The 18,299-nt window shown below is 40.4% G+C and overlaps 1 protein-coding gene across 1 annotated transcript in view; it reads right to left on the bottom strand.

The window, feature by feature from the left end:
* shisa9b (shisa family member 9b) overlaps positions 1-17,838 on the bottom strand; it is a 45,276-nt gene extending 27,438 nt beyond the window's left edge. The window contains exons 1-2 of the mRNA XM_058377326.1: positions 16,892-17,838; positions 15,758-15,870 (exon numbers count right to left, since the gene is read on the bottom strand). Coding sequence (XP_058233309.1) covers positions 15,758-15,870; positions 16,892-17,400 — 622 coding nt within the window. The 5' untranslated portion in view covers positions 17,401-17,838. The remainder of the gene's footprint in view (positions 1-15,757; positions 15,871-16,891) is intronic.
* Positions 17,839-18,299: the final 461 nt, after the last annotated feature.

Genomic DNA, 18,299 nt, shown 5'->3' with positions numbered 1-18,299 from the left:
AATAAATATATATTATTTAATAAATGGTTATGTATTAATTTCTTAAAATAATTCTTACTGAAATAATTGAAGACTTCAATAAGAGGAAGGAGTTTTGCTGTTATCAATATTTTAGAAATATAATAATAATAATAATAATAATAATAATAATAAACCCCCCCTAATTATTCTAAAAACAACCATCTAACTTGGATTCAAACAATCTCGTTGGTCTCTTTTCAAAGAATCCTTTAAAATGTTTCTATATAAAGAACCATGTTGAGTTTCCACATATAAAGCCAAGTAATGGAGCCATTTTAGTTTCGACTGAGTTTCTTAGTCACATATTTCTATCAATTTGTAATAATTTTAAGCCTCACATTTTCTTATTCTATTGGCAGCTCATTTTGCTTTTTTCTAGGAAATTGAAATTAAAATGAATCTACCAAAAGAAATCAGAAGAAGCTAAAAGAAGAAAGATATCAAGAAATAAACTTCAGTAGGATAAATCTGTCTTGATTTAAGATTTATTTAAGTTATATTTTTTAGATTAACTCATGTTTCTGCACTGTTACACAGTTGTGAGTGAGTGTAAAAGTAATGATAAAATAATTCCGATTTTTATGTGATCATTCCCATTCTCTTAAACAGCCCCCTGTTCTGGACTCATTAATTCAGAGTGACCCCCCCCACCCCCTCATACCCCCTCCCTTCTAATTCATAAAATGCTTGCATTACATTAACCTTTCAGTGACATTCAGACTCAAGCTACAGCCCACGATACATATGCAGTTGAAGACTTAAATCAGCCTCTTAAGTTCATGTGGAATAGATCGGGTGCGGTCCAAAAGTCTGAGCATACATTACAAATCTGTGATCATTTTTAGAATTAAACAGAAGGTTGGTAAAATATTTACAAATTAAAAAAAGCAAACGTTCAATATCTTGAATATTCAATATGCAAGATTCTGCACTATTCCTTGCTTCCGATTACCTTAAATATAAGCCAAGTGTGTGATATTGACCATGGCATCTGCTTTGTACAAAAGGTCAGATTTTCCTCAGGTCTAATTTCTTCTACTGAAGCACGTGATCAGACAACACTCGACGGATTTGATCTAAAATCTATCATAAGGTTTTGTCCGTGCCGGCTCAAGTACGCACTCTGAAACTCAAGTAAATATTTCAGACATTCTCATGTTGTTGTTAAAAATGTAATTTGTAATGAAGAGACTTTTCTCTAGCGCTCTCTGCCTTGACATAGGGAAGGGCAAATCTTATTTATTTATTTATTATTTCTAGAACATTATTTACTAAGGCTGTAGCTTGCCAATTAAATGATCTTTTAGCTTCCAATTTGTTTTATACTGATATTTAATATGTAATAACACAGTATTAATGAAAGAACTAGCTCAGATTTCCTTATCAAGGAACTTCACATCCATCTCAATATAATGCGATGCAGGAGAAAGGAACCTAAAGTGTCGCAAAATATTTTTTACTCGCTGTATCTCTAGATAGAGGAATAAAATCAGACTAAATTAATCATTCTGAAACTCTGCAGGCAACACAGTCATATGAAAGAGAAAAGGATCATTGTTTGAAAAGGATGTTGAGCGCTTTAGTGGGCTCCTTTGGTTTTAAGACAAAGCTGTTATTATTACCAACTTTGATGTCTCCTGACAGGTTGTTCATGTTATTCAGGTATTGAGAAAGGATTACATGCTTCTGCAGCACTGACACCATAATAGCAGCTTTTTATGCTGCCATGTTGAGAGCAGAGCTTCAGAAACACTTCAGAGCTTCTGCACTGGACCAATGTAATGTGGACAGGAAAAGAAATCAAATTTGTCAATATGGAAATATGGAAGTGGCACTTCTTTTCATCTTTTCTATCAAAAAGTCTTTTATACTTATGCAACATTTGGCCTTGACGTATTCACAGTAAGTGTTCAGTCTGCTACAGCTTTGTACATTTTATTGTGTTTTAGATTTCATTTAAAATAGATTACATTTGCTTTTTCCATTAATCTATATAAAATGTTTCTGACTGACATCTAAATCAATTTTAATTGGACGAAAAATTGAACGTTTGATTGGACGTTATTTGGAAAGGAACACACCTGTGTGTATTGAGTTCCACGATTTAAAAAGCATGTCAGATCACAAACTTAGCCATGATGTCTAAGGAACCTTAAGTAAACTATTTCAAAAGCTTTTAATGTTCCCAGTAGCACATCAGGCTTGATCATAGAGAAATGGAAGAACCACCAGGACACTTCCTAGAGCTGTGTGTCCAGCCAAAATCAGTAACTGGGCTAAAAGGGCTTGCTTTGGTCAGGGAGATAAGCAAATACACTTTAACAGAACTCCAGTAGTCCTCCACAAAGATGGGGGTAAGAAGAAGATGAAAAAGATTACCAATGTCAGGAATACTACATCACACAGGATGTAAAGGTAGAGTGGCTAGACCTTACCATCCCCCATTCCAGAGCAGCTAGAACCTATCATACATCATCTGGCAAAACCTGGAGCTGCTCATCAACTGGAGCTCAAAACCTGGAGCTGCTCATCATCTGGAGTTCAAAACCTGGAGCTGCTCATCATCTGGAGCTCAAAACCTGGAGCTGCTCATTATCTGGAACTCAAAACCTGGAGCTGCTCATCAACTGGAGTTCAAAACCTGGAGCTGCTCATCAACTGGAGCTCAAAACCTGGAGCTGCTCATCATCTGGAGCTCAAAACCTGGAGCTGCTCATCATCTGGAGTTCAAAACCTGGAGCTGCTCATCATCTGGAGCTCAAAACCTGGAGCTGCTCATTATCTGGAGCTCAAAACCTGGAGCTGCTCATCAACTGGAGCTCAAAACCTGGAGCTGCTCATCATCTGGAGCTCAAAACCTGGAGCTGCTCATCATCTGGAGCTCAAAACCTGGAGCTGCTCATTATCTGGAGCTCAAAACCTGGAGCTGCTCATCATCTGGAGCTCAAAACCTGGAGCTGCTCATCATCTGGAGTTCAAAACCTGGAGTTGCTCATCATCTGGAGCTCAAAACCTGGAGCTGCTCATCATCTGGAGCTCAAAACCTGGAGGTGCTCATCATCTGGAGCTCAAAACCTGGAGCTGCTCATCATCTGGAGCTCAAAACCTGGAGCTGCTCATCATCTGGAGCTCAAAACCTGGAGCTGCTCATCATCTGGAGCTCAAAACCTGGAGCTGCTCATCATCTGGAGCTCAAAACCTGGAGCTGCTCATCATCTGAAGCTCAAAACCTGGAGCTGCTCATCATCTGGATAAAACCATCTAGATGGTGAAGCATCATGTGGGGATGGCAGCATCATGTTGTGGAGATGTTTCTGAGTGGCAGGGATGAGAAGACTGGTAAGAATTTAGAGAAGAATAAATGCAGCCATATACAGAGAGCTCTTTGAAGGAAAGCTGCTCCAGAGTGCACATGAACTCACACTGAGGCAAAGGTTCACCTTTCAGGATAAAAAACTTAACTTCTTGACCGACTTCTACAGAATCTGATCTTCTCTGTAAACTGGAAAAGATTGAATTTAATTCACTTCATCTACACGTGTGAAATGACCTTTAATTCCCAACAGTTTCCGCTGTCTCTAACACTACTATCTCTAACGCTGCTGTCTCTAACACTACTCTCTCTCTAATGCTGCTGTCTCTAACACTACTCTCTCTAACACTACTATCTCTAACGCTGCTGTCTCTAACACTACTATCTCTAACGCTGCTGTCTCTAACACTACTCTCTCTCTAATGCTGCTGTCTCTAACACTACTCTCTCTAACACTACTATCTCTAACGCTGCTGTCTCTAACACTACTCTCTCTCTAATGCTGCTGTCTCTAACACTACTCTCTCTAACACTACTATCTCTAACGCTGCTGTCTCTAACACTACTCTCTCTCTAATGCTGCTGTCTCTAACACTACTCTCTCTAACACTACTATCTCTAACGCTGCTGTCTCTAACACTACTCTCTCTCTAATGCTGCTGTCTCTAACACTCTCTCTAATGCTGCTGTCTCTAACACTACTCTCTCTAACACTGCTGTCTCTAACACTACTCTCTCTCTAACACTACGTTCTCTCTAACACTACTTTCTCTCTAACACTGCTGTCTCTAACACTGCTGTCTCTAGCACTACTCTCTCTAACACTGCTGTCTCTAACACTACTGTCTCTCTAACACTGCTGTCTCTAACACTGCTGTCTCTAACACTGCTGTCTCTAACACTACTGTCTCTCTAACACTGCTGTCTCTAACACTGCTGTCTCTAACACTACTCTCTCTAACACTGCTGTCTCTAACACTGCTGTCTCTAACGCTACTCTCTCTCTAACACTTCTCTCTCCAATACTGCTGTCTCTAACACTACTCTCTCTAACACTACTCTCTCTCTAACACTACTATCTCTAACACTACTGTCTCTAACACTACTCTCTCTCTAACACTACGTTCTCTCTAACACTACTTTCTCTCTAACACTGCTGTCTCTAACACTACTCTCTCTAACACTACTCTCTCTCTAATGCTGCTGTCTCTAACACTACTCTCTCTAATACTACTCTCTCTAACACTGCTGTCTCTAACACTACTCTCTCTCTAACACTATGTTCTCTCTAACACTACTTTCTCTCTAACACTGCTGTCTCTAACACTGCTGTCTCTAGCACTACTCTCTCTAACACTGCTGTCTTTAACACTACTGTCTCTCTAACACTGCTGTCTCTAACACTGCTGTCTCTAACGCTACTCTCTCTCTAACACTTCTCTCTCCAATACTGCTGTCTCTAACACTACACTCTCTCTAACACAACTATCTCTAACACTACTGTCTCTCTAACACTGCTTTCTCTAACACTGCTGTCTCTAACACTACTGTCTCTCTAACACTGCTGTCTCTAATACTGCTGTCTCTAACACTACTCTCTCTCTAACACTGCTGTCTCTAACACTACTCTCTCTAACACTACTGTCTCTCTAACACTGCTGTCTCTAACACTACTCTCTCTAACACTACTGTCTCTCTAACACTGCTGTCTCTAACACTACTCTCTCTAACACTACTGTCTCTCTAACACTGCTGTCTCTAACACTACTCTCTCTAACACTGCTGTCTCTAACACTACTCTCTCTAACACTACTGTCTCTCTAACACTGCTGTCTCTAACACTACTCTCTCTAACACTACTGTCTCTAACACTACTGTCTCTAACACTACTCTCTCTAACCCTACTCTCTCTAACACTGCTCTCTCTAACACTGCTGTCTCTAACACTAGTGTCTCTCTAACACTGCTGTCTCTAACACTACTCTCTCTAACACTACTCTCTCTCTAACACTGCTCTGTCTCTAACACTACTCTCTCTAACACTGCTCTCTCTAACACTACTCTCTCTAACACTGCTGTCTCTAACACTACTCTCTCTAACACTGCTGTCTCTAACACTACTGTCTCTCTAACACTGCTGTCTCTAACACTGCTGTCTCTAACACTACTCTCTCTAACACTACTCTCTCTCTAACACTGCTCTGTCTCTAACACTACTCTCTCTAACACTGCTCTCTCTAACACTACTCTCTCTAACACTGCTGTCTCTAACACTACTCTCTCTAACACTGCTGTCTCTAACACTACTGTCTCTCTAACACTGCTGTCTCTAACACTGCTGTCTCTAACACTACTCTCTCTAACACTACTCTCTCTAACACTGCTCTGTCTCTAACACTACTCCCTCTAACACTGCTCTCTCTAACACTACTGTCTCTCTAACACTGCTGTCTCTAACACTGCTGTCTCTAACACTACTCTCTCTCTAACACTGCTCTGTCTCTAACACTACTCTCTCTAACACTGCTCTCTCTAACACTACTCTCTCTAACACTACTCTCTCTAACACTGCTGTCTTTAACACTACTGTCTCTCTAACACTGCTGTCTCTAACACTACTCTCTCTAACACTACTCTCTCTTTAACACTGCTGTCTCTCTAACTCTGCTGTCTCTAACTCTGCTGTCTCTAACTCTGCTGTCTCTAACTCTGCTGTCTCTAACTCTGCTGTCTCTCTAACTCTGCTGTCTCTAACTCTGCTGTCTCTCTAACTCTGCTGTCTCTAACTCTGCTGTCTCTCTAACACTGCTGTCTCTAACACTACTCTCTCTAACACTACTCTCTCTTTAACACTGCTGTCTCTCTAACTCTGCTGTCTCTAACTCTGCTGTCTCTCTAACTCTGCTGTCTCTAACTCTGCTGTCTCTAACTCTGCTGTCTCTCTAACTCTGCTGTCTCTAACTCTGCTGTCTCTCTAACTCTGCTGTCTCTAACTCTGCTGTCTCTCTAACTCTGCTGTCTCTAACTCTGCTGTCTCTCTAACTCTGCTGTCTCTAACTCTGCTGTCTCTCTAACTCTGCTGTCTCTAACTCTGCTGTCTCTAACTCTGCTGTCTCTCTAACTCTGCTGTCTCTAACTCTGCTGTCTCTCTAACTCTGCTGTCTCTAACTCTGCTGTCTCTCTAACTCTGCTGTCTCTAACTCTGCTGTCTCTAACTCTGCTGTAGTTGACCTGCCCCCACTTCACCCCCTCAGTAAGACGATACTCTCCTCTCCCTGTTCTGACATGATGACAGTATTGCACTAGTCCACACTCCTCTGTAATGTAACCATGACCAGGAATAAACATTGGAAGGCTGACCTATGGTCAATTTTAAAAAATCAGTTTGGAATAAAGGATCCTTTTTTCCTAGCACTTCATTACGACTCCATACCTTCTGCCTGCTGGCTGCTGTGACGAAGGCATGAAATAAAGGCCTCTGAGACAGAACTAAAATAACCCAGACTGTATAATGGTAGCTTTTTGATGTACACATGTAAGGGCTAAAGGGAGAACGGTTTTCCTATTTTTATGTCATTAAAGAAAGCTTATGTATTTTAAACACTCATGTTAACACTGTGGTATAAACGAGATAACTCTACTGAAGAACTGAAGCAATCCTAGAAGTCCTCCAGGTCTGTTATTGTCTGAGATCAGGGTGCATGGGCTGCCTGTACATCAGTGTTAGTCAGTCATGCCTTTCCTGTACAGTGTAGATGTAGGTATTAATCTAAAATATGGGGAATCAACCTGTAGATCTTCAGCTGTCCTCTATCTTGACTGTTTGTTAGCGTACAGAGCGAACTCAACATATTCCAGGTGTTGCTACATTCCCAGGCACTAAACTTAAATGAATCCCTAAAATAGTATCTATTAGCCTTCAGTATCCAGAATGTGACTCTGTATGCCTACAATTATCCCTAATCTTTTGCAGAATGAGCAGAAGGAGTGTTTGACTGATGGCCCTCTCTGAGGAGGACGTGGTAAAGTCCGCTTGTCCTGCTGGCTCAGAGCTCTCCACAGAGCCACATCACACACACTGCACCACATGTATCTCTTTTTCTGCTCTCATCTGTGAATGTCAGCTTTAGAAGTGTGAAGATCCACAATCTGCGCTCCATTTTCCAAAGCCACTTGCTATTTATGCCGTAACGCTAATTAATGCTTATTTATATGTTTGCGATTTCGTGTGTGCTCGTTTTTTTTCTAATAGCTATCCTGCGTCTGTGGTATATGTGAAACACAGTCCAGCACACTGACTGCCAGCCACTACAGCCATCCACCTGAGCTGCCACTGCGCACAGCCACCTACCTATCAGCAGGGCTGCTGGCAGGAAATGAACTGATAATTATTCCAGGAGGAGGAGGAGGTAGGGAAGAATAGGAGAGGTCTCTGTTTAAAGAAAGATGAATGATTGATCTGCCAAAGCTCTCTCCTTCGCTGCTTATAAATGTTAATGAATTTAGATCAGTAATTTCAGGAAAAGACAGAGGCTGTACTACATTATCCTGAGCATTCCCAGGCATGTCTATGAGAGCTGACACCATGATGAAACATTACTTTTAAACATGGATTACTGTACTGTGCGTTGTGGCATTTTCATGAGTCAAGAGTCTGTGGTGTTCAGTGTGAGTGAGTGCGTCAGATCATTAAACCATCTCTGTAATCAGCTAAATTCAGTACTCCCTCACTTCACAGCCAAGCAGATGTCTTAAACATCTGTTAAACACGCCAGGATTAATCATGTAACTGCTTTATTTATATGACGGAAGCCGTAGAGTTATAGCACAGGAAGCACCAGTCCACTAATCTGATTGGATGAGTGGCGTTCCAAGATATCAGGAGAGATATTATCAGGAGAGACTAATATTTTTGAGATGATATCACTAAAAAGTTTTGCTGGACACTTGTTAGTCCTATGAGTTGTAGTGGTCAAGGTGCTGGGTCACTGATCAGAAGGTCTGAGTTCAAACTGCCAAGTTATCGACACTGGGCCCTTGAGCAAGGCCCTTAACCCCACTTGCTCCAGCGTCACTGGACCCTGTGCTCTGACCCCAACCCTCCAAGGACTGGATGTGTGAAGAAAGAATTTCACTGTGCATTAACGTGTACGTGACAAATATGGGCTAATTAACTTAAATAACTATAGAATTTATTGCTCCTGGTGCATCCTCATAACAAAAGCTGTTTTCTCATGATATTGAAAAATGTTTGCTCAATTTTCTCAGTTTAATGGCTTATTTTTCAGTGTTGAAATGCATTATTGAGCAAACACTATACATCAGGCAGCTCCTTAACAGAACATGGCTGGTGCAGTGGTGGAGTAATGGCCTTATAGCTCCAAGGTTGTGGTTTTGATCTTGAGCTCGGGTGACTGTTCTTCCACTTTGGGATCAATAAAGCACATCTATCTATCCATCTATCTATCTATCTATCTATCTATCTATCTATCTATCTATCTATCTATCTATCTATCTATCTATCTATCCATGGAGACACTATAGTGTTCACTATGGTATAACTGCAGATTTCTCAGACGCTAACTTATAATTTACAAGATAAGGCTTGATATATTCAGGATTGAACTCACACCCTTAAGGCTCTAAGACAAGAACTCGTCCACTCTACTACTTTCATTTTAAAAAAAACTTCTTGATGTATTCCTAACAATTCATTTATAATGCAATTCTCTGATTCTGAGATCTAGAGAAAACAACTTGAAGATGATGAGGAGAAAAAAAATGAATGCATGGCTTTCCTGGACTTGAAAAACTTGACAGTATCTTTTGGGTCATTTTCCTGCTGCAAGATGAAATGCCATCTGCTGCTCCGAGTTAGATTTGAGCCGGTTAAGGTGTTTCTATACTCCTCTGAATTCATTCAGCTGCTGCTGTAGCCAGCTGTCACATCCTCAGTACGAGACTCCTGGCAGACCTACACGGACATAGCATTACATTTGACAGATCAGGTAGTAGACTTTTTCCCTTTTTCACTTCTCTCTGGTACAGGTTAAAGTTTATCATTAAATTTATCTTTGTCCTAAAGCTCAACATAAACATTACTCCTAGAAACTTCAAGAATTGTGCCTTGCTCATTGATTCAACATTATTCTTGTGCAGTATGTGACTTTACACTGGCAGAACAGGATTTGTGTGAAGAAAAAAAATGTTAGAAAAGATTAGAAAACGTTAGATGTCATATAAAATGCCCAAATGATTTTATTAATTCTTTAATATGTTCTGATATTTCTTAATGATCAAAGTTCACATTTGTCTATATACCAAAAATCCTTTTTTATATCTCATATCCTTGCCTCCACCCGTGTTTGTTCATCTCATGGCACTATAACTTTCTTAACACTTGTAATAAGTGTCTCATTCGCTCTGACCTGATAGGAAATGTTACTGGTGAGATGCAGGACTTGTCATGACCTTCTTCTTCTAAAATGATAAAGAAAATAATATCGAACGGATGTGAATTGTTATTCTGTAAAATGGCTCACACACACACACAAACACACACACACAAAAGCTCCCAAGAGAATTAATTACAGTGTCATTTGCAGTCACCACTTGACAAGCTGCTCCTCACAAGGACGTGTGTAATGGAGCATGATGTTAAACCATGTAAACGCCCAGGACGTGCTAGATATGCTCAATGGATTATGTCGAATACTACTAAAAGTCGTAATAATAATAATAATAATTATTATTATAAAAATAATTATTATTATTATTATTATTATAGAAAATAATAATTATTATTATTATCAATCATAATAAAATAATAATAATAATAATGATAATGTAAAATATTTATTTATAAGCATTTATCTTTGAAGTATTATATCATAATAATTTATACCATTATAAATCTATAAAGATCAGTACCAAACATGATAGTAACATAATCATAAATAATAATAATAAAAAAAAAAATACATAATAATACAAAATAGTACACAGAAATTATTAAATTAATTACTACTGAATTTAAGAGTTTTTTTTTATTTCATAAAGCATATATTGTAACATCTGTGCATCTAACTATGTCTAGAAATATTAGCAAATAACATAATTAACAGAGACATGGATGGTATGGATGTACTCTTAGATATTCATATAATAATAACTGCATCATGAGTTACAATATTACCATAAATATAAGCAGTCAGCAAACAAAACTGTGACTGCTGCTGTCTGACATGGTTTTTATTTTTTTTTTTAAAAAAGCCTCCAGTAAATGCACTAATGTGGCTGCTTTCACCATCTTTATATAAGTTAGACAGCTGTCTTTCTCCTGTCCTCCAAATGGGACAGCCCTTATTTTGGTCACCTAAATGCCGCTTAAACCCCGATGCGCTCTCAGCTGTTCTAGTAAATAAGTAGATGATGGAGCCGAGTGTAAGTTTACTCGGCAGTAATGAGTTCTGGATATCCGTCAGAGCTGAGCTGACTGCTGCTTGAGGGACAGAGCATGGCACACCCCAGCTCTCAGGAGAATTAATTACAGTGTCGTTTGCAGTCACCACTTGGCTAAGCTGCTCCTCACACTGACACGTTCACTGTAACCACAGAGTAATATGTTTTAAAGCACAGCTTACAAGCTACTGACCCAGCACACCTGGGTACTGTGTGTGGGGTACGATGAGTTTATTAACATTGGATTATTCTGATAATATCTAGAATTACAATAATATAAAATAATATAAAAAATAAAATAGTTTAAGATAATCTAAGATAATATTTAAAATATATAATATAATATAATATAATATAATATAATATAATATAATATAATATAATATAATATAATATAATATAATATAACTCTATAAAGATTTGATTGATATAATTTTCTAAAAAAAAAAAATCAGAGAATAGACTCTTAAAATTAAGTAAAAATAATACAGTAGCAACATAAAATAATGAACAGCAATAAACAAATAAATTTAAAATTATCTTTAAATCGTACTCCCCCCCCCTCATATTGTTTTATAGCAATACCCTAATTGACCTACTTTCTTGGCCTGTTTTCTTTGTGCAACCTGCTTTAACCTGCTTCGTGTTTTATTTGGATCAAAATGTCCCATTTTGGCTATTAGTCTCACAGAACCTCATTTCTACATGGTTTGGATTCCACAATGTGTTTGAAACATTCCTTTGAGATTCTGGTTGGTGATGTGGTTGACGTGATGATTGCTGCGAACGTGTCAGCTATACATACACGTGAATTTCCTATTCTCTCAAACGTGCTCTAATGCAGAGGTCCCCAACAAATGTCACTAAAGAGCTCCCCCATCAATCACCAACCTCAGGCCGCAGAGAAATTGTCCGGAATCAAAAAGGTCCATGCTACTAAAAAGGTTAGGGACCCCTTCTCTAATGGATTCAAAGCTGGTGACTGTCAAGGTTCATGTCTCCTGGCTCTGGATCATGTAAAATGCATCTGTTATAAGATAATACGATAATAATAAAAGTAAAAGATGCACATGCTCAGCAACAATGCTCAAACACAACAATAAGACAGAGACTTGTATTACTGGGCCCCGTTTGTGCTAAGAAAACTTTCCCCACACCATCACACCACCACCACCACCATGAACTGCTGCTATTTATCCCTGAATGCAGGTTAGGTCCATGGCTTCCTGCTGCTCACACCAAATTCTGAAATCAATATTCATCTTCTGATGCTCACTTTGGTTAGAAAAAGTGTTTATTTGAGTTTCTGTAGCTGTCATTCTCCTCTGACCTTTTATCAAAGGCATTCCCGCCCACAGAACTGACGCTCACTGGATGTTTTTTTTGTTTCAGTTCATTCTGTGTTAAACTCAGACTGTTTCCTTCAGAAAAAAAACGTCTCTGAAATACTCACACCAGCTTATCTGGAACCAACAACCATGATTTCCATTTTCTGATGGTGGAGGTACAGTATGACGTATATCATGCATTCTGCAGGAGGTAAGCTGGGTGAATGGTACATCTGTTGCTAAGTAATGGACAGAATGTGAGAAATTTAATAATGTCCTCTTTCTCTGTATAACAGCCCCCTCATTTCCCCATTTCACTGGTGTGTGACATTGTCAAGCTCCCAGAAGATGAAGTGTGTTAATGCCAACCAACCTGGATGAAACATATATCCTATATCCCAATGCAGTTGTTTCTAGACTATATACAATGGCTTTAAAAAATAATAATAATAAATATATTTTTTGTTATTTAAAAAATATATATTAAACTATAAATTAATTAAAATACATTTTAAAAAATGTTTTTTAAAAAAAAGTTTACTTTCTTAAAATGGCAGGTTTTTGTGATTGAAACAAAAAAAAATTGTATGTTCTCCCTGTGCCTGCCTGGGTTTACTCCGGGTACTCTGGTTTCCTCCCACAATCCAAAAACATGTACATTAGGTTGATTGGTAATTCTAAATTGCCCACAGGAGTGAGTGTGAGTGTGTGTGGTTGTCTGTCTATATGTGTGGCCCTGCGATGGACTGTTGACCTGTCCAGGGTGTACCCCTGCCTTTTGCCCAATGTGTGCTGGGATAGACTCCAGCAGACCCCCGTGACCCTAATTAGGAATAAAGTGGGTATAGACGATGGATGGATGAAAACATTAGAATCAGAAACATTCAGAAACAAAAAAGAAGCAAAAAATTAATTTAATCCAGTTATATAAGTATAGTTACATACCCCTAGACTAATCCTTTGTTGAAGCACCTTTTGATTTTATTATACCACACAGTGTTTTGGGGTAAAAGTCTATCAGCGACCCACATCTTGACTTGAACTGAGATAAGAGATGTACCTTTATTAAGTATAAGAGTACCTTTATTAATCCCCCATAGGGGAAATTCAAGGCTTCTCTTGCGCACAGCATGCTTCAGGTCACCACACAGATATATTTAGTGTGATTCAGGTCTGGAATGTGGCTCACTCTTTTAAAAACACTGATCTACTTTTGGTTCCTTTGTTAATTAGGATGTATGCTTCGGGTCTTTGTCGTGCTAAAAGGTGAGATTCTTTAACTTACTAGCAGATGCCTGAAGGTTTTGCACTAGCATTTACTGGTATTTGTAGCCAATTATAATATTACCAGTGTATATTACCTCCAAGAATATGAGAGATAGTTGTCAGATACACAAAAGACATTTGGGTTTCAGATCAAAAGTTGAATATTAGACAGCAGATCAGAATTAAATTAGGTTTTCATCTCCTCATATTTACATCTAGATGTGTTCAACAAGTAGAACATGGTACTGTTGTGAGCAGACCACCTGACTGTTCAATGAGCAAAAGTACTGGAAGAGATAAAAGACTTAAAGGAAATTAAAACAAACAGTTGTTCGGTTTCTTCCATCAGTCTCCTCTGCAGGAAGTGAAATGCTGCTCACTTGTGTTCTGCTGATTGACTTGTCCAGTCTGAAAACTTTTTCCCACCTGATGAAGTCTCCATTAATGACATAGCAGTGTGTTTTTGGATTGTTGTCTTGCTGCATGATGAAGTTCCCTCCGATAAATTTGGATTCATTTCTCAGCAAATTTTCAGACAGAATGTTTCTGTAGACTCCTGAAGTCCTTCTGCTGCTCATATCACGAGTTCCGTCATCAATAAAGATTAATGAGAATGTTTCAGAAGCAGTCATACAAGCCCAAGCCATGACAATATCACCGCCATGCTTGAGCAGTGAGGATGCTGGTGATGTCACTGACTGATGTTTTTGGGGTTTTCTTCACAGCTCTCACAATGTTTCTGTCAATCTGTTGTTGCTTCCCTTGGTTGACCTGCTCCATGTCTGGTTGTTTAGTAGACCAATGATTTCTTTCTTTTTCATACTAGTTGCATTGGCTATGCTCAATTCTTGTGCAATGTCAATTTTCCCCTTTTTTCTGCTTCAAAATAGCTTACTTTTCTCCCATAGACAGCTCTCTGGTGTATGGTGGTTTATTCTTTTTAACAACAAATGCACTTGTCTTCAACCCAGAGCTCAAACCAAGAGTAGACAACCAGAGGTATTAACTTTTTAAACAACCAGTCTAACCGTACACACCTAGGCAACAAGAATCCCCTGTCGGTCACATGTCCCTATATTTCCAATCACTTAAACATAGGTGAGTTCAAGCAAAAGATTCTAAGTTGTTTCACACATCTAGGTGTAACCATAAGGAAATTTTCACTCAGAAACTTTTCATCTTAAAGTCAAATTTTCAGATTAAAAGCAAAAAAAAAATCTAGCCTTGCTGTTAGACTGCTTTCAGAGGGTGCTGGTCAGGTAAGATGGTCAGTTGTCCACAAACTATTGGCCATATAGTGTATAATAAGCATATTGATCTCCAACATGAGCCACAAGGAAACTCAACAGAACAAAATCCACTAGTGCCATGGCAACACTGACTTCACATCAGGCAGCATTTGTAGAGAAAGATTAACATTTACACACTAAAGCTATTAGTCATAAACACAGGTTTAATGTTTTGCTTTTTTTGCATTAAAAATATGTGCAATATATGTGCAGTATATAATCTGCAACACAATCTTAAATCATCAGTTTGATCTCTTTAAGATGGTTTAGTGGGGAAGACCAGGAGGTGTGTATACTGGGAGCAGCGCAGCATGAGTAGCTCGCTATCATGGTGATTAGAGTCCTGCTTACGCATGCGTTCACAGCATGCTTCTGGATGCATGTGTGTAGAAAGTGAGAGAGATAAAGCATTGCTATGTGTATTAGTCAGCCAAGGCAATTACCACCCCAGCGCATTAAATGATCACTGTAGATGTAAGTGGTGCTGTGGCCCACCGGATGTGCCAAAAATGGCCTGCTGTAACAACTTCCCTTCCACAACGAAGGCCAAGTCAGAGATCTGTGCCCTTGTGAATAGCTGTAGGACCTCACAGCTGCCTCTCTGAGGTGAAAAAGCCACAGCTGCTTCTACCAGTTTCACTTGCGTTCTGTTTTCTCCACCAAATTCACAGTGAATCAATCACCTGACCCTGAATCAGCATCACCTTTACTCTGAATCAAACTCACCCAAGTCACTTCGAATGCACCCTGAAAAAAAATCGTACTGGGATCCATAACAGACCATGAAGACTGAAAACCAAAGCCAAAAATATACAGAACTCTTTTAATACACAGTTCGCTCATTTCAAGCGGCCAAATGTTTTACAGTAACCTGAAATAAAGCTGCCAAGTTGAAAATCCATTCCAGTTGATTACCACCTAAGGTCTGTGATCGACAGGTATCCCAGGAGATCTGATCTAAGCATGCTGTACACAACAGGGAAGCTCAACTAAATCTGAAACTCAGCAGACAAAACTGCTTCTTTTCACCAACAAAATTTAAGTCTTGGCTTTACAGTCCATAAAGCATGCATACTCACGCAGGTTATTTCCTGTAGTCCGACCCTGCAGGTTCTCATAGGGCTGTCCATGAACAGCCAGGCTCTCCTCACGTTCCTCTCCTCTCGTCTGCCGCATCACTTGCGCCAGCGCTCTGCAGAGACACACACGTCATTACAGCAGGTCTCACCACTGTTAGAGATGGAGTACTGTGCTGCTTTCTTGATGTGTTTTACTGTCATTGAAGTCTCACTCCAAAAACTGACAGACACGCTGTCAGGAAGTAGGTGCTGTTTTTGCAGGAGCATGTCAGTATGTTCAAAATCAAAAACCATGCACGACTGTGTTATTACTCATAAACTGCATGCTTAAAAATAGACGTGTGAAATCGGGGTGTCTGAAAATAATTGACCTGATGTCGTCTAAATAGACGTGTACGGTTAAAGCCAAGAAGACAAGTGAAGATGGGAATAATCATTAGTTTTGGAGCATGACTGGGATCAGTTGTGATAGTGGATTATTTTACAAGCAGGGTTTAAAATGCACCCAAGTGTGTTTATGTCAATATTGTAGTTGTAAAAACTAAATAAAAAAATCGAACATTTTCCCATCTATGTACTCTAGATTTAACTTTAGAGGCAGTGTAGATGCATGTTCACATCTCACTCTGTCACATACCTGGTTTTTCACCACCCACTTTCAAACACATTTCTCATCATTCACTCATAGTGTTTATAACAACACATATATGCTATGTCATGGGTCAGCATTCTTATCCAGAAAGGCTTGGGGAGGCTACTGGCTTTCACTCCATCCTAGCAGGAGTCACTCCTGATATCTCTTGTTTATTCAGTTCATCTTCAAACAACTATGAAGTGTTTCTCTCTGATGTAATGAAAGCCTGCAGTCACACCAGCCCTTTGCGGATAAAACCGAGGACCCCGCATTACATATTACTACTACCTGTTTATATCTCATGCCATGATCTATTTGAGGATTGAGTTCTTTGCTCTTGAGTGTGATTGTTGTGATTTATGACTCCATGTGTTGTCAGGAGTATTAGTGTGGATAGTGGATATATGGGTTTACTAGTGTGTGCATGCTATTCATCCGTCTGTCTGTCTATAATCTATTTATCCAGGGGATAGTGTCCAGTCTTTTCTCGGGTCACTCACCTAGACATGTTTTCTCTGTGAGGTCGGTGCGCCTTCTCAAGCCCGAGTTTTGTGAAAATCCCGACCAGAGCCATGATGGCGACCACTCCGCATATGATGTACACGATTAGATTGGTTTTATCCCTCGTGGGGTCGTGCGCCGGGTCATTCTTTTTGGGCGGCGGTCTGCCCGTTATTGACCACGGCGGTGTGCCGTCGTTAGTGCACGCGCGCTGGTCCAGGCGTGACTCCTTGAACTCACAGCAGAAGCGGAAGCCGCACGTGCCGCAGCAATACAGGTAGCTGCCCGTGCGGCACACGAACGGCGGGTCCCACTGACCCATCACGTCGTAGTAGCCCCTGCATTTATCCTCTGTGTGCGGAGGCTCCGAGAGACCGCTCTCGCCGTCTCGGGACTCGTTGGAGCCAGACACGGCCACCGAACCGACTTGTCTAGCGCTCTCACCGACTACGTCGCACGCCACAACTTTCACGAGAAAGTAGGCGAGCAGCAGCTCCGTGCTTCTCATCCTGCGCGCGCTCTTCCGCTTTTTTCCTTTTGTACCCGCTTCCACTCTGGAACGCAAAAGAATCGAAGCTCGCGCCTCATGAAGTGGCGAGAAGGTCGTTTTCCGCGAGCGCGTCGCCGCCGTCCGCGTTTCCGCTCATGATGGACTGACGCTCTCCTGGCGCAACAGTCGGTTGTCGAAGAAGCACGAGCAAGTTACAGCGCCTCCGTTTTACTTGTGTCGTTGCACGCAGCCAATGAAAAATACATTGCACGTTTACAACAACAACAAAAAAGGGCGCCCTTGCGCGTTACAGACGTCCTCCGTTAACTACGACACTCGACATCACTTCGCATGCATCACTGCTCCGTGTGTGTGTGTGTGTGTGTGTGTGCGCGACCGAGTGAGTGAGTGAGCGAGTGCTCCTCCGGCAGCGCGCGCGCGAACGCTGCACAGGATCAAGTGCGTAATGAGAGAGGAGGAGAGAGAGAGACACTCGAGTGTGGGAAGGTGCGAGCGAACAAAGTGAGAAACAAGTAGGTCCCTACAGAACCACATCTATGGGCCTACTACAAACTGATGACGCTTGCTGAGTGATAACAAGACAGATGCCGCGTCCAGACCTGCGTGCTCAGGCCCAGGTTCTCAAAAAGCTCGTGAAGTTAAAATCTTATGAAGTGGTCGAGAAAGTGCGAGCGCGTGCCTACCATTTAACGACGACCTCTGTGTGGCGATGCTTTTCATCAGTTCCTCGCCTGGGAGGTAAAAGCAGCATGCCACGCGTATCCGGTGGTGCCAATTAAGAGCCTGTGGTCCTGAGTAAAACCAGCCTGGATAAGTGCATTAGTGCTGCATGAGTTATGATGAATGATCAGTCTCTCTTACCTTCATAAATCATACTTTATTAAATGATTTCAACT

Source organism: Hemibagrus wyckioides, linkage group LG24 (assembly GCF_019097595.1).
Source record: "Hemibagrus wyckioides isolate EC202008001 linkage group LG24, SWU_Hwy_1.0, whole genome shotgun sequence".
NCBI lineage: Eukaryota > Metazoa > Chordata > Actinopteri > Siluriformes > Bagridae > Hemibagrus > Hemibagrus wyckioides.
The sequence above is the reverse complement of the archived record's forward strand: the minus strand, read 5'-3'. Positions and strand labels throughout refer to the sequence as shown.